Source organism: Anguilla rostrata, chromosome 2 (genome assembly GCF_018555375.3).
Source record: "Anguilla rostrata isolate EN2019 chromosome 2, ASM1855537v3, whole genome shotgun sequence".
Taxonomy (NCBI): domain Eukaryota; kingdom Metazoa; phylum Chordata; class Actinopteri; order Anguilliformes; family Anguillidae; genus Anguilla; species Anguilla rostrata.
Window position 1 is genome coordinate 64,989,996 of NC_057934.1, and position 18,195 is coordinate 65,008,190.

The 18,195-nt window shown below is 53.1% G+C and overlaps 1 protein-coding gene across 6 annotated transcripts in view; it reads right to left on the reverse strand.

Annotated features, from left to right (window-relative positions):
* Positions 1-18,195, reverse strand: part of LOC135248916 (transcription activator BRG1) — a 31,903-nt gene that overhangs the window by 9,604 nt on the left and 4,104 nt on the right. For 2 of the 6 annotated variants that reach the window (XM_064323975.1, XM_064323973.1), the window contains exons 2-28: positions 16,989-17,258; positions 16,245-16,377; positions 14,118-14,546; positions 13,651-13,749; positions 13,022-13,280; positions 12,555-12,681; positions 12,147-12,320; positions 11,579-11,752; positions 11,147-11,314; positions 10,779-10,832; positions 10,336-10,466; positions 9,855-9,909; positions 9,458-9,570; positions 7,763-7,910; positions 7,490-7,653; positions 7,121-7,187; positions 6,870-6,980; positions 6,171-6,413; positions 5,935-6,048; positions 5,074-5,181; positions 4,544-4,630; positions 4,309-4,355; positions 4,030-4,196; positions 3,358-3,521; positions 2,316-2,597; positions 1,093-1,170; positions 1-123 (exon numbers count right to left, since the gene is read on the reverse strand). The exon at positions 1-123 is cut by the window's left edge and continues 96 nt beyond it. In XM_064323975.1, the coding sequence (XP_064180045.1) occupies positions 1-123; positions 1,093-1,170; positions 2,316-2,597; positions 3,358-3,521; positions 4,030-4,196; positions 4,309-4,355; positions 4,544-4,630; positions 5,074-5,181; positions 5,935-6,048; positions 6,171-6,413; positions 6,870-6,980; positions 7,121-7,187; positions 7,490-7,653; positions 7,763-7,910; positions 9,458-9,570; positions 9,855-9,909; positions 10,336-10,466; positions 10,779-10,832; positions 11,147-11,314; positions 11,579-11,752; positions 12,147-12,320; positions 12,555-12,681; positions 13,022-13,280; positions 13,651-13,749; positions 14,118-14,546; positions 16,245-16,377; positions 16,989-17,210 (4,041 nt within the window). In that variant the 5' untranslated portion in view covers positions 17,211-17,258. The other 4 variants (XM_064323977.1, XM_064323974.1, XM_064323976.1 and 1 more) reach the window with 4 other exon arrangements.

The following is an 18,195-nucleotide window of genomic DNA, read 5'->3' on the forward strand; positions in this document are numbered from 1 at the left end:
GGTGAGCCGCTCCACCTCCGCGTCGTCCTTGATGATCCAGGAGGGCAGCTCGTCCTCCTCCATCAGCCGCGGCTTGCGCTTGGGGTTCCGGGCCTCCTCCCGCCGCCGGTCCAGGTCCATCCGCTGCGGGGCGCGAGGCAGGGCGGGGGGGCGGAGGGACGGGCGAGGGGGCGGGGAGGGGCGGGGGGCGGCGGCCAGACAGACGGGCGGAGGGAGGGCAGCAGGACGTGCGTTAGCTTTGCGTTTGGGGGTATCGTTTAATGCCGAGCCTCTTCTCTCAGACATAACCAGCATAACCAGGAAGGAGTAATCAGCATACGCTAATATCAGACATAACTGGGATATCACAACGTCAGGCATAATCATCATAACCAAAAAACAGGCACAATCAAAACATCACAGCGTCCGGCATGACTGATATATCCTGACCTAAGACATAACCGAGATACACTCACATAAGGCATAACTGACAAAACCTGACAAAACCGATATGTACTGACATAAAGCATAACTAACAAAACTGACATATGCTGACATCAGGAAGATCCAACATCAGTCATAAGCCACATCCCCCACATCAGGCTAAAGAGAACCGCAGCGTCTTACAGACACAGAAATGTCAAATACTTCCATGCAGATATTGTAAATAATATTTAATGTTTCCTGAGCCACTGCGAACAAGAGGAATAGTACCGCTTGAAATATCTATGCAGTTAAAACAAATTTCATACGTTTTATATGTATCAAGCAAATAAAGAGAATAGTAGGGCTGCCTCACACTCATACTCTCATACTTTGGTTTGACATAATAATACACACAGTATTGATACAGGGCTGCACCTATGGAACTGTCTGGAAGTAACAAACGAAGTGAGGAAACAAAATTATTGATGCATTCCCAGTCTACTATAAAAATGCTGTCCAGCGTTACTGTAAAATGTTTTACATTGCCGGGCGAGGGACACCACAATGCAAGGCACGATCAGACCAACTTCTACTGTAACACCGTAGCGTAGCGGCGGCCATCTTGGCCGTTAAACTGTGGGGGGCGGGGCCCGCCGACAGAGACACTGTGCAGGAGGCGGGACTGACCATGAAGTGGTCAAACTCCTCCTCGCTCCTGGCGATCATCTGGTTGACCGTCTCGTCGTCCGGCACCTCGTCCTCCTCCTACAGCGGGAGAGGGAGAAAGAGGGGGCGTGAGCGAGGGAAGGAGAGAGAGAGGGAGAGGGAGGAGAAGAGAGAGTGAAAAAGAAGAGAGAGAGAGCGCAGCCGCTCGAGCACCTCTGCCTACAGAGTCCGCAGCACTCGCGAAAGTGGCTTTCTGACATCACTGCTCTACTACTCTCACCGTGTAAAGAGGATGGCATTCAGAGGAATAACCGCACCCCCTCTAAGAATATTCGGCAAAGCGACGATTCAGCACACTATGTCAGACGTACAACGTAAAGTACCGGGTGCAAGCGTCACCACCTCATCGTCATTACAACAAATAAACCAAATAAGCTGAGGTCAATTCAACTTCAGTGCTTCATCAATTTGTAAATTCATTTTTAAAAATCCTCAAAAAACACAAAGACCATCTTCAATTCGTTCACTGAATTTCAATTCATTTTGGGAACTTGACTTCAAAAAGAAGATTGCACGCTCTGCTACTTTCTTTAAGAAATGGCTACAAATGTTTTGTCACTACCGTGCCCTCAGAGTTATCTTTTGTGGGTGCAGTGATTGAGAATATACAGGATGTGTTATTCAAAAGGTGATAGATGTAACATATCAGTACAATGTTCCAAACTGACATAATTAGACATCACAGTTTAACAGCTCAACAAACTTCTTTTTGAATGTTTATTCCCTGTTGATTTGCTGCTCATTAATATGTGTGCCTTCTCATTTGTGAATTTACTGAACTGAAATGGAACCAATTCCAACTGCTGGCCCTATACTATTTGACAAGGCGTCACCATCAGACTTCATATTTTTGTTCATCAAAGCTAGCAGCTCCTCAATCTTAGCCTGTATATGTACAGCATGCATATTTGGCTCAGGAGGCCACAGTGCAATGGAATCAGTGATGGGGCAGTGAGGCTTCATGAACCAGAAAATGGGAGGGGCTATCATGTCCTCAATACTGTGAACCAATCATAATCTTCTGCACACAGCCAATTCTTTTGATTGTGAACATGTGAGCAATTTACAATTGACAATGAAATCTCACTCTCCCATTACAAGGGGAGAAGAGTCCCCACTGAAGATGCAGATGACAGCACAGCAAAAAGCAGTATGCTATTGGTCGAAGTGGAGGTCACACCCACCCACACCCCAACTGTGCCACACCCCCCCACTGAGCCTGACCGCCGTGGCCCGACCTCGTCCTGCTCCTCGTGCTCCAGGATGGCCTGCAGGAAGGCCCGGCGCTCGTGGCTGGAGGACTTCTGGTCGAACATGCCGGCCTGGATCACCTTCTGGTCCACGTTGAGTTTGTACTTGGCGGCGGCCAGGATCTTCTCCTCCACGCTGTTGACCGTGCAGAGGCGCAGGACGCGCACCTCGTTCTGCTGCCCGATGCGGTGGGCGCGGTCCTGGGCTTGCAGGTCCTGGGGGAGGGGGGGAGGCGGAGGACCGGACCGGACCGAACCGAATCGAGGAGGAGGAAAAAGGACAGAACCCGGGGAGAGGGGAGGAACCGGAAGAACGAGAGAATCCAGAGAACCAGGAGCGAGAAGAACCAGCAGACCGAGGATCCGGCGGAGGGGAGGAAGGAAAGGCCGAGAAGATTTAGAGAGAGAGAAAACATAAACAGAGCTGGAGGTTAGACAGTTGGCATGGTGACCACACAAAGCACGCGTCTGGAAGACACCACGAAGCTCGTGGCCCTTGGATAGCACTGAAAGGCACACTCTATCGCGCTGTAACCTTCTCAAGGACAGAAACACACAAGGGATTCACATTTCGCCGGATATTTCACATTTTTTAATCTCGGGACAAGTTACATCTCCAACACTAAACACCAGGGTTGGACAAACAGCCAGGCGTGAACTTCGGGACTGCTGATGTCAGTGATATTCAGTTACTGTCCAACAGAAACAGTTTAACAGTTTTCTTTACCGCTCGTGTTTTCAATTTGGAATGCTAAATGGTATTTGCAAGCCACTTACCAGCTCAAGGTATTTCTTAAGAACTACGATGTGCGTGTGTGTCACTCCAACTAAAACACATTGAGTTTGACGATGAGGACGTACACACAGAACCCTATTATTTATTCCAGCGGTCCTCCACCTCTCCAGGGGCTAGCGTGCTGGCGCTAGCGCTCCCCGGGACGGAGGCGGGCGACGCTGGCGGGCGGGCGGGCCGTACCTGATGGGGGTTCCAGTCGCTGTCGAAGATGACCACGGTGTCGGCCGACTGCAGGTTGAGGCCCAGCCCCCCGGCGCGGGTGCTCAGGAGGAAGATGAAGTACTGGGAGGCGGGGTCGTTGAAGGTCTTCAGCAGCATCCCACGATCCTCTGCTTTGGTAGTGCCTGCGGAGACGCGTCAAACCCCTTCTATGCAACAAGCAGGAAATCCTCTAAAATCTGTTATACAAAAACTCCTAATCTGTATGCAGTGTGAATGTATGGATAGGCTTGTGTATGTGTGGTGACAGACTCACATCTCTTTGCCCACAGACCCAGAATATTTTTCAGGTGAGGTTCTTATTTAAGAGTCAAGACTGTTCAAAGAATATAAACACAAAAACTTTCCCAGCAAATGTGTGTGCATGTCAGACCTGGGTCAAATACGTATTTGTTTTGGATTCAAACACTTTTCTGTGCTCTGTTGATCTTGCCTGGCGCAACTCAGCCTGCCGGTTGGACCAGAAGGCAGGTTTTGCACTTTTTGAGAGTACATCGTAGGCTCCAATACAACAGACAAGCTCAGTAAAGCGTAGAAAAAGCATTCAAATCCAAAGCAAATATGCATTAGGCCCAGATCTGGTGCCTGTGCATAAAAAACGGAAGTGAGAAGTGGGGCCTCCGCGCCCCTCACCGTCCAGGCGCAGGTACTTGAAGTTGCGGTAGGCGAAGTAGTCCTCCATGATGGTCATGAGCGAGGTCATCTGGCAGAACAGCAGCACTTTGTGGTTGGTGGCCCGCAGTTTGGGCAGTATGCGGTCCAGCACCTCAAACTTCCCCGAGGCGCGGTACAGGTCGGGCCTGGGGGGGTGGGGTAAGGAGGGGGGGGGGGGGAGCGAGACGCACCAGCGGTCAAGCAGGGGAGCCCACGGCCAATCACAGACTGACGCCGAAAAACTCCCGACGCACTCACCCTTGAACTATACCTCCGGTGAACCCCAAGTGCTCGGAGAAGGACTCCTGCGAACAGCAAGACCGCGTTCAGTACCGGTACAGAGGGTGAAACTCCATACTGCTTTAACAATTCTGCTAAATAATTCGGAGGCTAGGTCCTGCTGATATATCTGGTGTACACGGGGACGCTGATATCAGGTGTCAGGGTGAACTGGCACAGTTATACCTGAGCGCGGCCCTGGCGAACGCTGTACCTCGATTTGCTGGAACATGTAGGGGTGATTGCAGATCTTCCTCAGCTGCATGATGGTATTCATCAGGGTCTTAGTGCCCCCTTTCCCCTGGAATACACCACACACACACACACACACACACACACACACACACACACGAACACATGCACACACAGAGCTCTCTGAAGATATCTCGTTCTTCATTTAGTTTGTGGAAAAGAGAGGTAAAGCAAGACTACGGCAGAAGTCATGTTATGGTTGATTTTCTGGTTAATAGAGAATGGACAAGAGAACGAACAATTTAACTAATATACAGAAATAATACATTTTAGAATATGTGCATCCAGCACTCAATCACCCACACGCTCAAGTGCACACACACATACAGGTGTGCACACACACACACACACACACACGCAGACACACACACACATGCATCCACACACACGCACACATGCACACACACCCACTCTCCCCCACACACACACACCGTTTGGGGGCAGAGCACCAGCAGGTCTCTCTCTCTCTCTCTCTCTCTCCCCCCTCCTCACCTTCTTGTCCTTCTCAGAGCCGTCGGTGAGCAGGACGCCCTTGGCCTGCATGTGTCTGTACAGCACCCTCTGCAGGGCCGACATGTCACACTTAATCACATACTCCACCTGCAAGAGACACAGGGCACACAGCCGCAGAGTTACAGCTATCTGCTCCGCACATGCTCACAGCCGTCTGTGTGAGAGGAGAACACAATGAGTGTGTGTGTGTGTGTGAGAGTGTGAGGGTGTGTGTGTGAAAGTGTGTGTGTGTGTGTGACTGGCCATGTGTGTGTGAGTGTGTGCATGTGTGAGAGTGAGCATGTGTGTGTGTCAGAGAGTGTGTGTGCGTGTGTCTGAGTGTGTGTGTGTGTGTGTGAGAGAGAGTGTGTGTGTGTGTGTGTGTGAGAGTGCGCATATGTGTGTGAGGGTGTGTGTGTGTGTGTGAAAGTGTGTGTGTGTGTGTGTGTGACTGGCCATGTGTGTGTGAGTGTGTGTGTGTGAGAGTGAGAATGTGTGTGTCAGAGATGTGTGTGCGTGTGTCTGATGTTGTGTGTGTGGTCAGAAAGGTGTGTGTGTGTGTGTGTGAGAGAGTGCGCATATGTGTGTGGGGGTGTGTGTGTGTGTGTGTGCATGTATGAGAGTGAGCATGTGTGTGTTTGTGTGAGAGTCTGCGTGTGTGAGAGTGAGCATGTGCGTGTCTGAGAGTGCGCGTGTGTGTGTGTGTGTGAGAGAATGTGTGTGTGTGTGAGAGAGTGTGGGTGTGTGTGTGTGTGTGTGTGTGTGTGTGAGAGACTGTGCGTGTCTGAGAGTGCGCATTTGTGTGTGTGTGTGTGTGTGTGTGTGTGTGTGAGAGAGTGTGGGTGTGTGTGTAAGCCGCACCTTCTCGGGCAGCTGGGCCTCCACTTCCTTCTTCAGCCTGCGCAGCAGGAAGGGGCGGAGCACCTTGTGCAGGCGGCGAATGATCAGGATGGTTTCCTCCTCGTTCAGGTCCACCTGCGGGGGGGCGGGAGGGAGGGAGGGAGGGGAGAGAGCACGGCGTTCAGCACACCCGAACGCTCCACCACGCGCTCAGCCACTCAACACGCGCGCGCCCGCGGGCGTCGGGAAAGGGGCACCTTCTCGCCGGTCATGGCGAAGGGGGCGTTGAACCACTGCTCGAAGGTGCTGCAGCTCTTGAAGATGGTGGGCAGCAGGAAGTTGAGCAGGGCCCAGAGCTCGGGCAGCTTGTTCTGCAGCGGCGTGCCGGTCAGCAGCACGCGGCGCGGGGCCAGGTAGTGCGTGTTCAGCACCTGCGTCAGCTTGCAGTGGTGGTTCTTCATGCGGTGGCCCTCGTCCACGATCATGTACTTCCAGCGGATCTGTGGGGGGGGGGCGGGGGGAGAGGGAGAGGCAGGTCTGCTTAAGGGGCTTTTTGGAAAGGAAAAGGCAGGCTCTGCGGTTCATAGCATCAGCCTGAGTTCAGCTGCGAAGAGTTAAAGTGCGTGTTTCTTATGTAGGAATTACGGTGGTCATTGAGTCTGCGTGTACGCGTGTGTATGTGTGTGCACAAAAGTGTGTGGGAGTTCACGTATGTGTGTACTGGCATGTGTGTGTGTATGAGCATGAGTTTGTGTGTGTGTGTGTATATGTATCTGTGTGAATGAGCATATGTTTGCATGTGTATATGTGTGTCTGTGTGTGTGTATGTGTGCATGTGTGTGTGCATGTGTGCGTGTGCATGTGTGTGTGTGTGTGCGTGTGCATGTGTGTTTGTGTGTGTGTGCGTGTGCATGTGTGTGTGCATGTGTGTGTGTGTGAGTGCTAATGGGAGCCACCTTAGCCAGCACTTGCTTGTCCTTGATGATGTACTCGTAGGTGGTGAGCAGCACGTTGAACTTGCCGCTGCGCAGCTGAGGTACGAAGGCCCGCCTGGCAGCCGGGGAGCCCTGGGGAGAGAGAACGTTTCAGAATATCACTCTGCACACACACGTTACTCTTCATTCTATCTATCTATCTATCTATCTATCTATCATTCACACTATCGAAGGAAAACGTGGCTCCGCAGTCCCCACAAAGCACTGCTCACCTTGTAAGAGACTTTCACCACAGACGGGGCCCACTTATCAAACTCATACACCCAGTTGGAGAGAGTTCTGCAACAAGAAAAAAACCCGGAAGAAAACATTCCTTTACTGCCACCCAGTGGTCCTGAAATGGTATTGCACAATAAAATAAAAATTATTTTTATGTTTTACCTTTCACCCACAAACAAAAATACACACATAGAAAGAGTGAGCAGAGAGGGAAAGACAGAGCAGAGAGGGAAAGAGAGAGCAGAGAGGGAAAGAGAGAGCAGAGGGAACAAGAGAGCAGAGAGGGAAAGAGAGAGCAGAGAGGGAAAGAGAGAGCAGAGAGGGAACGGGAGAGCAGAGAGGGAAAGAGAGCAGGCTCTTACGAGAGGGGCACGATGATGAGGAAGGGGCCGTTGATGCGCTTGTACTCCATGAGGTAGGTGATGAGGGCGATGGTCTGGATGGTCTTGCCCAGGCCCATCTCGTCTGCCAGGATCCCGTTCAGGTTGTTGTTGTACAGGGACACCAGCCACTCCAGGCCCTTGATCTGGGAGCGGGGGAGGGGGGGTTATTAATGCATCCAGCGGAGCGAGGTGGTGTTGAGGTGCGGGTGCTGGGCCAGAGCCTGTGGGGGGGTAAGGGGGGGGGGGGGTTACCTGGTACTGCTTGAGCTGCCCGTTCACCAGCAGGGAGGACTGCTTGTCCACCCTCTCGGTGACGGCGTGGGCCACGGCGTAGTAGGACTGCAGCCCGCGGGCGAAGGCCGCGCTCCCGTACTCATCGTCCACATCCTGTTTGGCGTGTCTGTGGAGAGACCAGCGGGGTGAGCACTGTGTCTGTGGAGAGACCAGCGGGGTGAGCACAGTGTCTGTGGAGAGACCAGCAGGGTGAGCACAGTGTCTGTGGAGAGACCAGCAGGGTGAGCACTGTGTCTGTGGAGAGACCAGCGGGGTGCGCACAGTGTCTGTGGAGAGACCAGCAGGGGTGAGCACTGTGTCTGTGGAGAGACCAGCGGGGTGAGCACAGTGCCTGTGGAGAGACTAGTGGCGTGAGCACAGTGTCTGTGGAGAGACCAGCAGGGTGATCACTGTGTCTGTGGAGAGACCAGCGGGGTGAGCACAGTGCCTGTGGAGAGACTAGTGGCGTGAGCACAGTGTCTGTGGAGAGATCAGAAGGGTGATCACTGTGTCTGTGGAAAGACCAGCAGGGTGATCACTGTGTCTGTGGAGAGACCAGCGGGGTGAGCACAGTGTCTGTGGAGAGACCAGCGGGATAAGCACAGTGTCTGCGGAGAGACCAGCAGGGTGAGCACGGTGTCTGTGGAGAGACCAGCGGGGTGAGCACAGTGTCTGTGGAGAGACCAGCGGGGTGAGCACTGTGGCTGTGGAGAGACCAGCAGGGTGAGCACAGTGCCTGTGGAGAGACCAGCGGGATAAGCAGTGTCTGTGGAGAGACCAGCGGGGTGAGCACTGTGTCTGTGGAGAGACCAGCGGGGTGATCACTGTGTCTGTGGAGAGACCAGCGGGATAAGCAGTGTGTCTGTGGAGAGACCAGTGGGGTGAGCACTGTGTCTGTGGAGAGACCAGCGGGGTGAGCACAGTGCCTGTGGAGAGACCAGCGGGGTGAGCACGGTGTCTGTGGAGAGACCAGCGGGGCGATCACTGTGTCTGTGGAGAGACCAGCGGGATAAGCAGTGTGTATACTGGCTGCTCCCTATCTACCCATGCTCATGCTCAAAATGAGAGTCCTGAGGGTGATAACAGCTTTTATCAGTCAAAAAATAAAAGCATTAACGGGCAGCCAACGGTCAGCTGTGCACAGCGTATGTACCCTCACTGTGCAGGACTGGGACTACAGTCAGTTGGAGGAGCAACAAGGTCTCGACTCTTTGCAGTTCTGGCCCCACGATGGTGGAACGATCTTCCAGTGGAGGTCAGAACAGCAGAGTGTCTGAGCACCTTCAAACGGAAACTCAAGACGCACCTCTTCTCTGTGTACCTCTCTCCTCTTCCCTAAACCCCCTCCCATAACTATTAAAAAAAAAAAAAAAAAAAAAAAAATTTTGGTTCAGACTATCTTGTTTCTCCTTAATGTATGCTATCATAGTAAAGGCTTTTTATCTGCATTTTGTTCAATGGACTTAAGTGGACTTGATCCTGAGTTTGGTTACACTGTTGTAAGTCGCTCTGGATAAGAGCGTCAGCTAAATGCCTATAATGTAATGTAATGTAAAGGAGCAGTTTTCCACTGTGTGGCTCATTGATACACACGCATGTGTGGAGTCCTGTCTGGTACATGGTTTTCCCTAATGTGCTCTCTGCTTGGTGAGGGGGGAGGGGGCGGGGTCTTACTCGATTATGTGACGGACGTCCACCTCGGACACGTCCTCGCTGTCGGGGTCGGGGATCTTCTTCTTCTCCTCCACGGGAGCCTGTGAGGGCTGGGGCTGCTCCTCCTCTTCCTCCTGTGGGGGCGGGGCATCGCCCACCACAACACAAATAATCAGTCGCTCCGAAATTCCCTGCTACAGAGGACTGCTAACTAATACAAAAAAATACGGCCGTCTGTGTGCAACAAGCACAAAAACCAGACTATTTACTGTCAGTGAAAAGTGCCAGTTTCATTATGATCAAATAACCGCCTCTCACAGACAGAAATGAGGAACTGAAAGAGGGAAAGAGGAGAAGAAAGAGAAGAGAAAGGATAAAACTGTGGTATCATAAGACATGGCGCTCCATCTTCCCATACCTCCTCTTCCTCTGTCCCACTGTCCTCGCTGTCGGATCTGGGGGCCACCTCGTACCTGGGGGGGGGGGCACAGGGGGGTCATCACACGCTGTGCTTCGTTCAGCAACATTATCCCATCGCAGGGTCAGGCCGAGCTGATACAGCGCCTCGGACTATGGGCCACTCTTCACAAAGCAACCCTCTGCCCTCACTCATCTGTCCCTCTGAAGGGACTGACAGGCTGGGGTGGAGAGGGGAACAGTCATGGGCGACTTACGGCCTGTAGCCTGGGTTTTCAACAGGGGGTCCAGTACTGGAGGGGGTCTGCCATCGCACTCTCAACCCCCCGCCGCCACCCCCCCCCCATTTCCCCAAACACAATCTCCCCTCCGCCGGTGTGCAGTCTCTCTGTCCTCTCCTGGGTCGCTGTGGATCCATGGAGCAGAGAGCTGTGCGGTCTCCATTAGGGCCTGTTAGCACTGCGCTCCCCCACCCCACTCACCCTGGGTTCATCTCCAGCCAGGCGTCCAGCTGCCCGGCCTTGGGCGCGTCCCCCCCGGTCAGGATCTTCCCGCTGTCCACATGGATCACCTTGACCGGCAGGTCGCTCATCTGGCTGGTCTCATCCAGGGGCTGGGGGGGTGGAGGAAAGCATGTAGCATTTACCTTAACAGTGATGGCTAACTGGACGTCTAATAATCTAATGCAATTCAAGGAATACAAATATTCCTGCATAGTCTTGGGCAACTTAGCACAGCTTGATCTGTGTGTAGGCTGAAGTGAGGGATTGACTTTTGCTTCAACAAAAGCCAATTTGCATGTAGAATGAAACTATACGTGCAAATTCTAATTCTAATAGAGTCTGTGTTCTAGAACACTGACTGTTGCATCAGCATTAGAATGCGCAGTTCAGAACATACCAATCACACATCAGTAATCACTCACCTCTCCATCGGGGCCCAGAGCAGGAGTCTGACCCTCGGCATTCTCCAGCTTCTGCTGGAAAAATCACAGCAGCAGCAACATGTCAATCATTCACTGAGCAGACAGTAGCTTATGTGACCCTCAATTAGAAATATAAGGATCACAGAAAATCCCTCCCTCACTTCCAACTGACCACTCAACAACACTGATCTCTGACCCGTATGACTGCTTTAGCAGCGCTCACTGATCTAAGGTCAGTGTTTCTGAGGTGAGAGAGAGTGAGAGCTGATTGGCTCAGAGACAGTGCGGGAGACAGGGGGAAGTAAACCGAGCTGCAGAAGGGTGCTGCTGTATCAGGAGGGGAGTGGGCGTAGAGCCCTGCTCTCTACCTTCTTCTTCTTCTTCTTCTTCTTCTCCTTGAGGGCCTGCACGGCCTTGTGGGCGCGCACCAGCTCCGTCAGGTTGGCCACGTACTCGTCCGTCTGCTGCAGCAGGTAGGCCAGCCGCTTGTCCTTCTTCTGATCGATCAGCTTCCTGTAGCCCTCCTCATCCTCAGCCTGCGGGGAAACGGGATCACTGTCAGAGCAGCTGGGCATATGCTGCGTGTGTGTGTGTGTGTGTGTGTGTGTGTGTGTGTGTGTGTGTGTGTATGTGTGTGTGTGTGTGTGCGTACGTGTGTGTATGTAAGCGTGCGTGTGTGTGTGTGTGTGTGACCGTGCATGTGTGTGTTTGTGTGCATGTGTGTGTGTGACTGCGTTTGTGTGTGTGTGTGTGTGCGTGCGTGTGTGTGTGTGTGTGTGCATTTCCCATCCTCTCCTCACCATCAGCCTCCTCATCCTCTCCTTCTCGATGCGCTCGTTCTCCTTCTTCTGCTCGCGCTCAGTGTTGGCGTGGTAGGTGGCCACAGCTTTGGTGAGTTTCTGGATCTTTCCAGTGATGGAGCGGTGGTACTCCTTGAAGTCCTTGGCATGCTGGAGGATGCTGTTGAGGTATTCCTTCGCAGAGGGAACAAGAACAGAAGAGAACAGAAACTTGGTCCCTGCACACAGTTTTTACTCCCTGTCACCGTAGCGCTCAGAGTGGGTCAAAGCCGCCCTCCATTACCCAGGGGCCTGTGTGCTAACACCTGCCCCAGTCTCCAGGCTTGTCTACAGCAGGGAGCCAAATCCTGTTCCTGGAGGTCTATAGTCCTGTAGGCTTTCACTCCAACCCTAACAAAGCACACCTCATTCAACAGCTAGAGACCCAGTAGGGCTGCAGGGGAGTAGAATCAGGTGTGGCAAATTAGGGTTGAAATGAAAGCCCACAGGACGGTAGACCTCCAGGGGCCGGGCTGGGCAGGCCTGGCCTACAGGCCCGTCCGGCCCTCCAGCCGCAGCCCCGCCGTACCTGGTGCTTCTGGCGCCGCTTGCGCTCCTGCTCGATCTTCTGCTGCTTCTCCAGCTTCTCGGTGATGCGCGCCTCCCGCAGAGACTGCCGCTTGCTGCGCTTGTAGGCCTTGGCGTCCAGGGCCGTCTCCAGGGCGGAGTCACGCCTCATGCACACCACCACCTCCTGCCGTAGCTGCGGGGTGGGGTGTGGGCGGGGGAAGGGGGGGAGAAACAAATTTGAAAAAGAAGAGCTGGTATAATTAACTTTTTTTTTTTTAACATCAGAATTAAGGAAACAACATACTGGGTCAGTATTGCCTGGGAGGTCTGCTGTGGGTGAGTCAGTACTGTGTGAATGGGTCAGTAGTGTCATTGGGTCAGTCCTGCCTGAGGAGGTCTGCGTGGGAGTCCTGCTGGGTGTCCGTACCTGTCTCTGGAAGTTGAGCAGTCTCAGAGCCTTCAGCTCGATGTTGGCTTTGGTCCTCAGGTCTCCAGCCAGAGAGCCGGGCAGGTTCTCCAGCTCCTGGATGCGGTGAGCGATGCGAGCCTGCAGCCTGTCAGCAGCCATGTTAAACGGGGGGGGGGGGGTCAGTCTGCAGGCCAGCCCCCAGCTGCCCCCACAGGCTAGCTCCGCATGAGGAACACATGCATGTCTGCAGAACTGCAGCAGTGCTCGTGTTCTGCACTTTAAACACAGTGGCTTCCCAGCCTTACTGCACATTATATGCTGCCCACTGACATTGACACCAGTCAAATTAAACACCACACCAGGTTACATGCACAGTACATGCAGGTTTGATATATTTATTCCCTATTTGGACCCATTAGTAACGGGTTTTAAATAAAAGGTGGGGTGGACCACTGAAGAGGAGTTTTAGCAGGCGACAGCGGCACCTGTACTCGCGCTCCTGCAGAATCTCCACCGGGTCCAGACCGCAGGGCTTCTGGATGGGGGTGATGCGGTTCTGCTTCTGGTGCAGGGGCACCATGGGGGTGGGCTGGGCGGGCTGCCCGGGCGACTGGGTCTGGGGCGGCAGGACGGGGGAGGCAGCCGGGGGCACGGAGGGGGGCGCCGGGGAGGGGCGGCCCGTGGGCTGCGGGGGGATCAGCTTCTGGGGAGCGCTGGAGGGGGCGGCCGCGTTCACCATCGGGCCTTCGGGAACAGAAAGCAGGAAGTGACATCAGCGTCAGTGCAACGGGGGCTGCTGGTATTTCCAACTGAAACACTCTGCCATGAAAGCACAGCGAAACCCAAACGTGTGCCATGTTACAGAATCGCACATTAATCACATCCACACCCAGCACATCTCACATCAGCAGATGTGGGCCTGTCTAGGCTGAAGGCTCCTCTATAAGTGCAAATAAAGCAGGAAGCCAGAGGGCAAAATGGGAATGGAAGCTCTACTAATGTGGCACACCAGACCATAAGGGACAATAGCTAGCTGCAGAAAATATTGATCGAAGTGACTTTTTTTTTTTTTTTCCTAAACTGAATGGAATCTCTGGACTGCCTCTCCCCTCACCTTCTGGCCATGTTTTGGGGGGTCCGTTGGGGGGCTGTCCCTGCATTCCTGGGGGAACACCAGAGGGTCCCGGGGGAGGCATGTTGGGCCCCATCATTCCTAATGCAGGACAATACCCAAAATCAGCTCGTTTTTTTTTAAGAGTACACAGGGCAAATGATCTGTGCGTCATTCACTTGTGCTCGCAAGTTATAAGACTGGATTAATCATGTCTTTTCCCTTAAGTACTTCAGAGCATTTTTCATCAGTCACTTTTTTTTTTAAAGGTCACTTTTATGATTATTTTCCAAATGACCTTTATCAAATTGTAAACTGGAAAAGAAATGATTTTTCTGCATGAAGAATTGCATGGTTTTGGTCAGCTGTTCAGTGCAGTACAGCTAAGTTCTCCTATAAGGAAGCTGAACAGTTTTACTCGTTGGGGCCCCTATCCTTTGACTGAGACCTGCCCTGGAGGGGCCCCTCACCGTGGGGCCGGCTGTAGCTGGCGGGGGTGGGCCCGGGGCCCGGTCCGGGGCCGGCGCCGGGGGCGGAGGGCAGGCTGGTCACGGGCTGCTGCTGCATGCCCTGCATGGGACGCTTGCCCTGCACCGCCATCTGCAGGTGGTCCGGCAGCGGCTGCCCGCGCGCCAGCATCTTGTAGGCCATGATCTGCGCCCGCAGCTGGTGCAGCTGGTTCTGGTTGAAGGGGGTGGGCCCGCCGGCGGTGCCGGCGGATCCGGGGGTGCCGCCCCCACCCTGAACCCCGCCCCGGTTCTGCTGGGCCAGGGCCTGGGGGTCCCCGGCCTCCAGGGACACCCCGCCGGGGCCCGAGGGCATGAGGGAGCCGGAGGGGGGCCCGTTGGCCGGGACAGGGCTGGGAGCGTGCTCAGAGCCGCCCAACGGAGAGGGGTAACCTGCACACGGGGGGGGGGGGGGAGAGAGAGAGAGGGGGGAGGGAGAGAGAGAGAGGGGGAGGGGAGAGAGAGAGAGAGAGGGGAGAGTGGGGGAGGGGGGAGAGAGAGAGGGGGCAGGGGAGAGAGAGAGAGAGAGGGGCAGGGGGAGAGAGAGAGAGAGAGAGGGAGAGTGGGGGAGGGGGGAGAGAGAGAGGGGGCAGGGGGAGGGAGAGAGGAGAGAGAGGGAGAGAGGGGGCAGGGGGAGAGAAGAGAGAGAGAGGGAGGACAGGGGGGAGAGAGAGAGGGAGCGAGGGGGCAGGAGAGGAGAGGGAGAGAGAGGGGACGAGGGGAGAGAGAGAGGGAGCGAGGGGAGAGAGAGAGAGAGAGAGAGAGGGGACAGGGGGGAGAGAGAGAGGGAGCGAGGCGGGGCAGAGAGAGAGAGAGAGAGAGAGAGAGGGGAAGGGGGGAGGAGGGGAGAGGAGAGAGAGAGAGACAGCAGGTGAGACCAGATGCACAAAAGAGCGTGGGAGCCTGTTTTATTGACGCAGACACAAAACAGCGCTAAACATCAAAGCTGCGTGTTACCTAACACGGGCCATATCAGTGTGGGCTGAAGGGCACTTCGCCTTAAACATCAAAGTCCATACAGACCCCAAGTTATATTTAGTAGAGCTGGGAAAAGAATTTTGTACGCAGGGACAGAACAAGGTGCTTCAGCAAAGCAAATACACAATAAATGTAAGTAAATATACACGGCCAAACTGTTTACTGGGGTTAAGAGCACACACGCGCTCGATTCGTGGGAAAACCCTGAGCCGAACTCATTCCGCGTATCGACCGACACAGACACAACAGTGAGTCAGGCGCTCAGACCAGACTGTGCCGGTTACCTCGTCGCAGACGCCGTCTGCAGCGAAAATAGAGACGGCCACGGCCCCCTCGCTCCCAGCCGACCACCCCCCCCGCGTTCTCATCACTGCGGCCTGCGAGGCTCAGCACCGTAAAAATGCTACAGCAGCCGTTTCTACCGCTGGACCAGGCAGGGAATACTCGCCTCTTCAAAGACCCCGTGCGATAACAGTCGCCATTTTTAACAGCCATTTCAAAAAAATAACCAACGAAAACAAATACTGTGATATTAATGTACTCATTCGCGATATCTTTTGTCTTAAAGGCAACATGGTTCTTATAATGGCCACTAAAAAAAAATGGCTGGGTTTTTGGTCCTTTGGAGGAGTTAACCCTGCATTTACATTTAAGCCAATCAGCAGTGCGAGAGTTTGCCTGGCTGCCAATCAGAAGTGAATATGGAGTGAAGGTCCATGCAGAACAAACACACCGTGTCAGATCTCTAGTTCAGATTTGCCAATGACAAGTGCTGCATCAAAAGTAAATGTTATTATTTTCCAATTTATACATTTGAAAATGGTGAATACTCATCTTCACTCTGTGGCTTAATGAAAGCATCAACTGCCAGAAAAAAGAGGCTGTACTTTTTGTGTCTGTGTAACTGATTCCATAAAGACAAAGACAGTCTCAGATACAGAGTAACTGTGAATAAGATCACAACTCTAACATGAGAGGCAGATCAGCATGTGCAGGAGCTCTAAAGGGTGGTGTTCTAGGCCAGATCTCATGTGACGGACATGTTTCCAGTTCCAGAGTGGTGTTCTAGGCCCGATCGTATGTGACGGGCGGGGGGGGGGCGGGGCCGTGTACCTTGGGAATGCTGGTCCATGGGGCTGGGCGGGGGTCCCATCCCGCTGTGGCCCCCGGGTCTCATGGCCATGCCCTTCATCTGCCCGTAGCGGGGGTCCTCCGACATGCCCTTCTCATGCATGCCCTCCATGGGCTGAGGGGAGCACACAGACAGCAGCACATTGACTTCCACAGGACAATTCCCCCCAAACCTGGAATCACCTACTGTGCTTACTAACTTTCCGCTAGGCCACACACATACCTGCATGGCATTAAGTGTGTGAAGCCCTCCACTGCACTACACACTAATAGCCAGTGACTATTTCACATCTCTGAGTCAACAAAGTAGTACAGGAAAGAGGAGGCACTGACTGGGTGAGAGATACATCTCTCACTGTTTACAAATGTTAGCCTCTGGGAGCCTGGCTAATGTAGGGGTAACCACAGCAACAGCAGCTGACTTAAGGCAACTCTACTCTTGGTGTGATGAGGTCCTCCACTGCTGACTCCAAAAACCCACAAAGCCGGCTAATGGCAGAGTTGAGGCTCGAGCGTGTGACTGGCCTGCTGCTGAAGATCAAGTTTACAGACTTAGGAGCCTGCAGCACAGGCTCCTCAAAAGAGCACTGTCAGAAAAGCACAGTAAATCTAACCATTTCCACCACTTCACGGAGCGACAGGGGAGATGGGAGAAGCAGCACTCTTATCCTTGTCCCCAAAGAGTTACCTTTAAAAACATAGCCCCCCCCCCCCCTCCCCCCTCACCTTGTGCATCTGGTGCATGTTCTCCTGGGAGTATCCTGCCGGACCCTGTGGCGGGAGGGGGTGTCCAGAGGAGGGGGGGCCTGGGCTGGGTCCCATCATGCTGTGGGTGGAGCCAGGGGAGGGGCCAGGACTGGGGCCCAGCATGGCTCCGGGTGAGGGCCCGGGGCCTGGGGAGGGGCCCGGTCGGGGAGTCCCTCCCATTGGAGGGTCAGGAGTCGACATTTCTCAGCTGGTCTTGCTCACAAAAATAAAACTGTCACACACTGCCCCCTGCAGGGAGAAAGCGAGAATGAGTGAATCATGCAGTGTGTGTGACATTTACTCACCATAATCCTCATGTTTGGACAAAATACAAAATCATTTGAATGCTGGACCATGAAGGGACTTAAAGATTTTGTACAATATTATCTTTTAGGGAAAAGTCAATGTATGGTGAAAAGAAGATATGGTGAGTATGCTTGCCCAAGCATGTAAAATGTCAAATAATTACATTTTGCAGCCTGTTTGCGAGCACGAAAGTAACACTGAAGAACAGACAGTGCCATGGCACAGTACCATAGGATCAGCCATGCTATGCTAACTAAAACAAGCGATGTTAGCGATATCAACAGCGGTCAGTTGTTTTCTTGTGTTCTGAGGCAATGAAATACACAGGAAAGAAAGTAGACTGTGAAATTAATAATGACAATGTTTGATTTGTAAACCGAACATTGCGGTAGCTACCCATCGTCTAGCTGGCAACGGGATCTCCTACATATCTGACAGTATGCTTGAGTATATTGACATTTTATCCACCCTGTGCCAGAAACCATGTATAATGACAGGTCCTCATTTCAGTTTGTTAATACATATGAAAATATTTAACCAGAAATATTGCTCCAGATCCATCAAATCAGCCTCAACATAAGATCTGGACCTTAGTAGGCCTATATGTTAAAAATATGGTAAATGGATGGTAAATGGACTGCATTTATATAGCGCTTTTATCCAAAGCGCTTTAAAATTGATGCCTCTCATTCGCCAGAGCAGTTAGGGGTTAGGTGTCTTGCTCAAGGACACTTCGACACGCCCAGGGCGGGGTTTGAACCGGCAACCCTCCGACTGCCAGACAATTGGTCTTACCTCCTGAGCTATGTCGCCCCTTATATTAAGAATATTAAGAAACTTTTTGTCCCTGAGGTATTCTATCCCTTTAGGAACAAGGGAC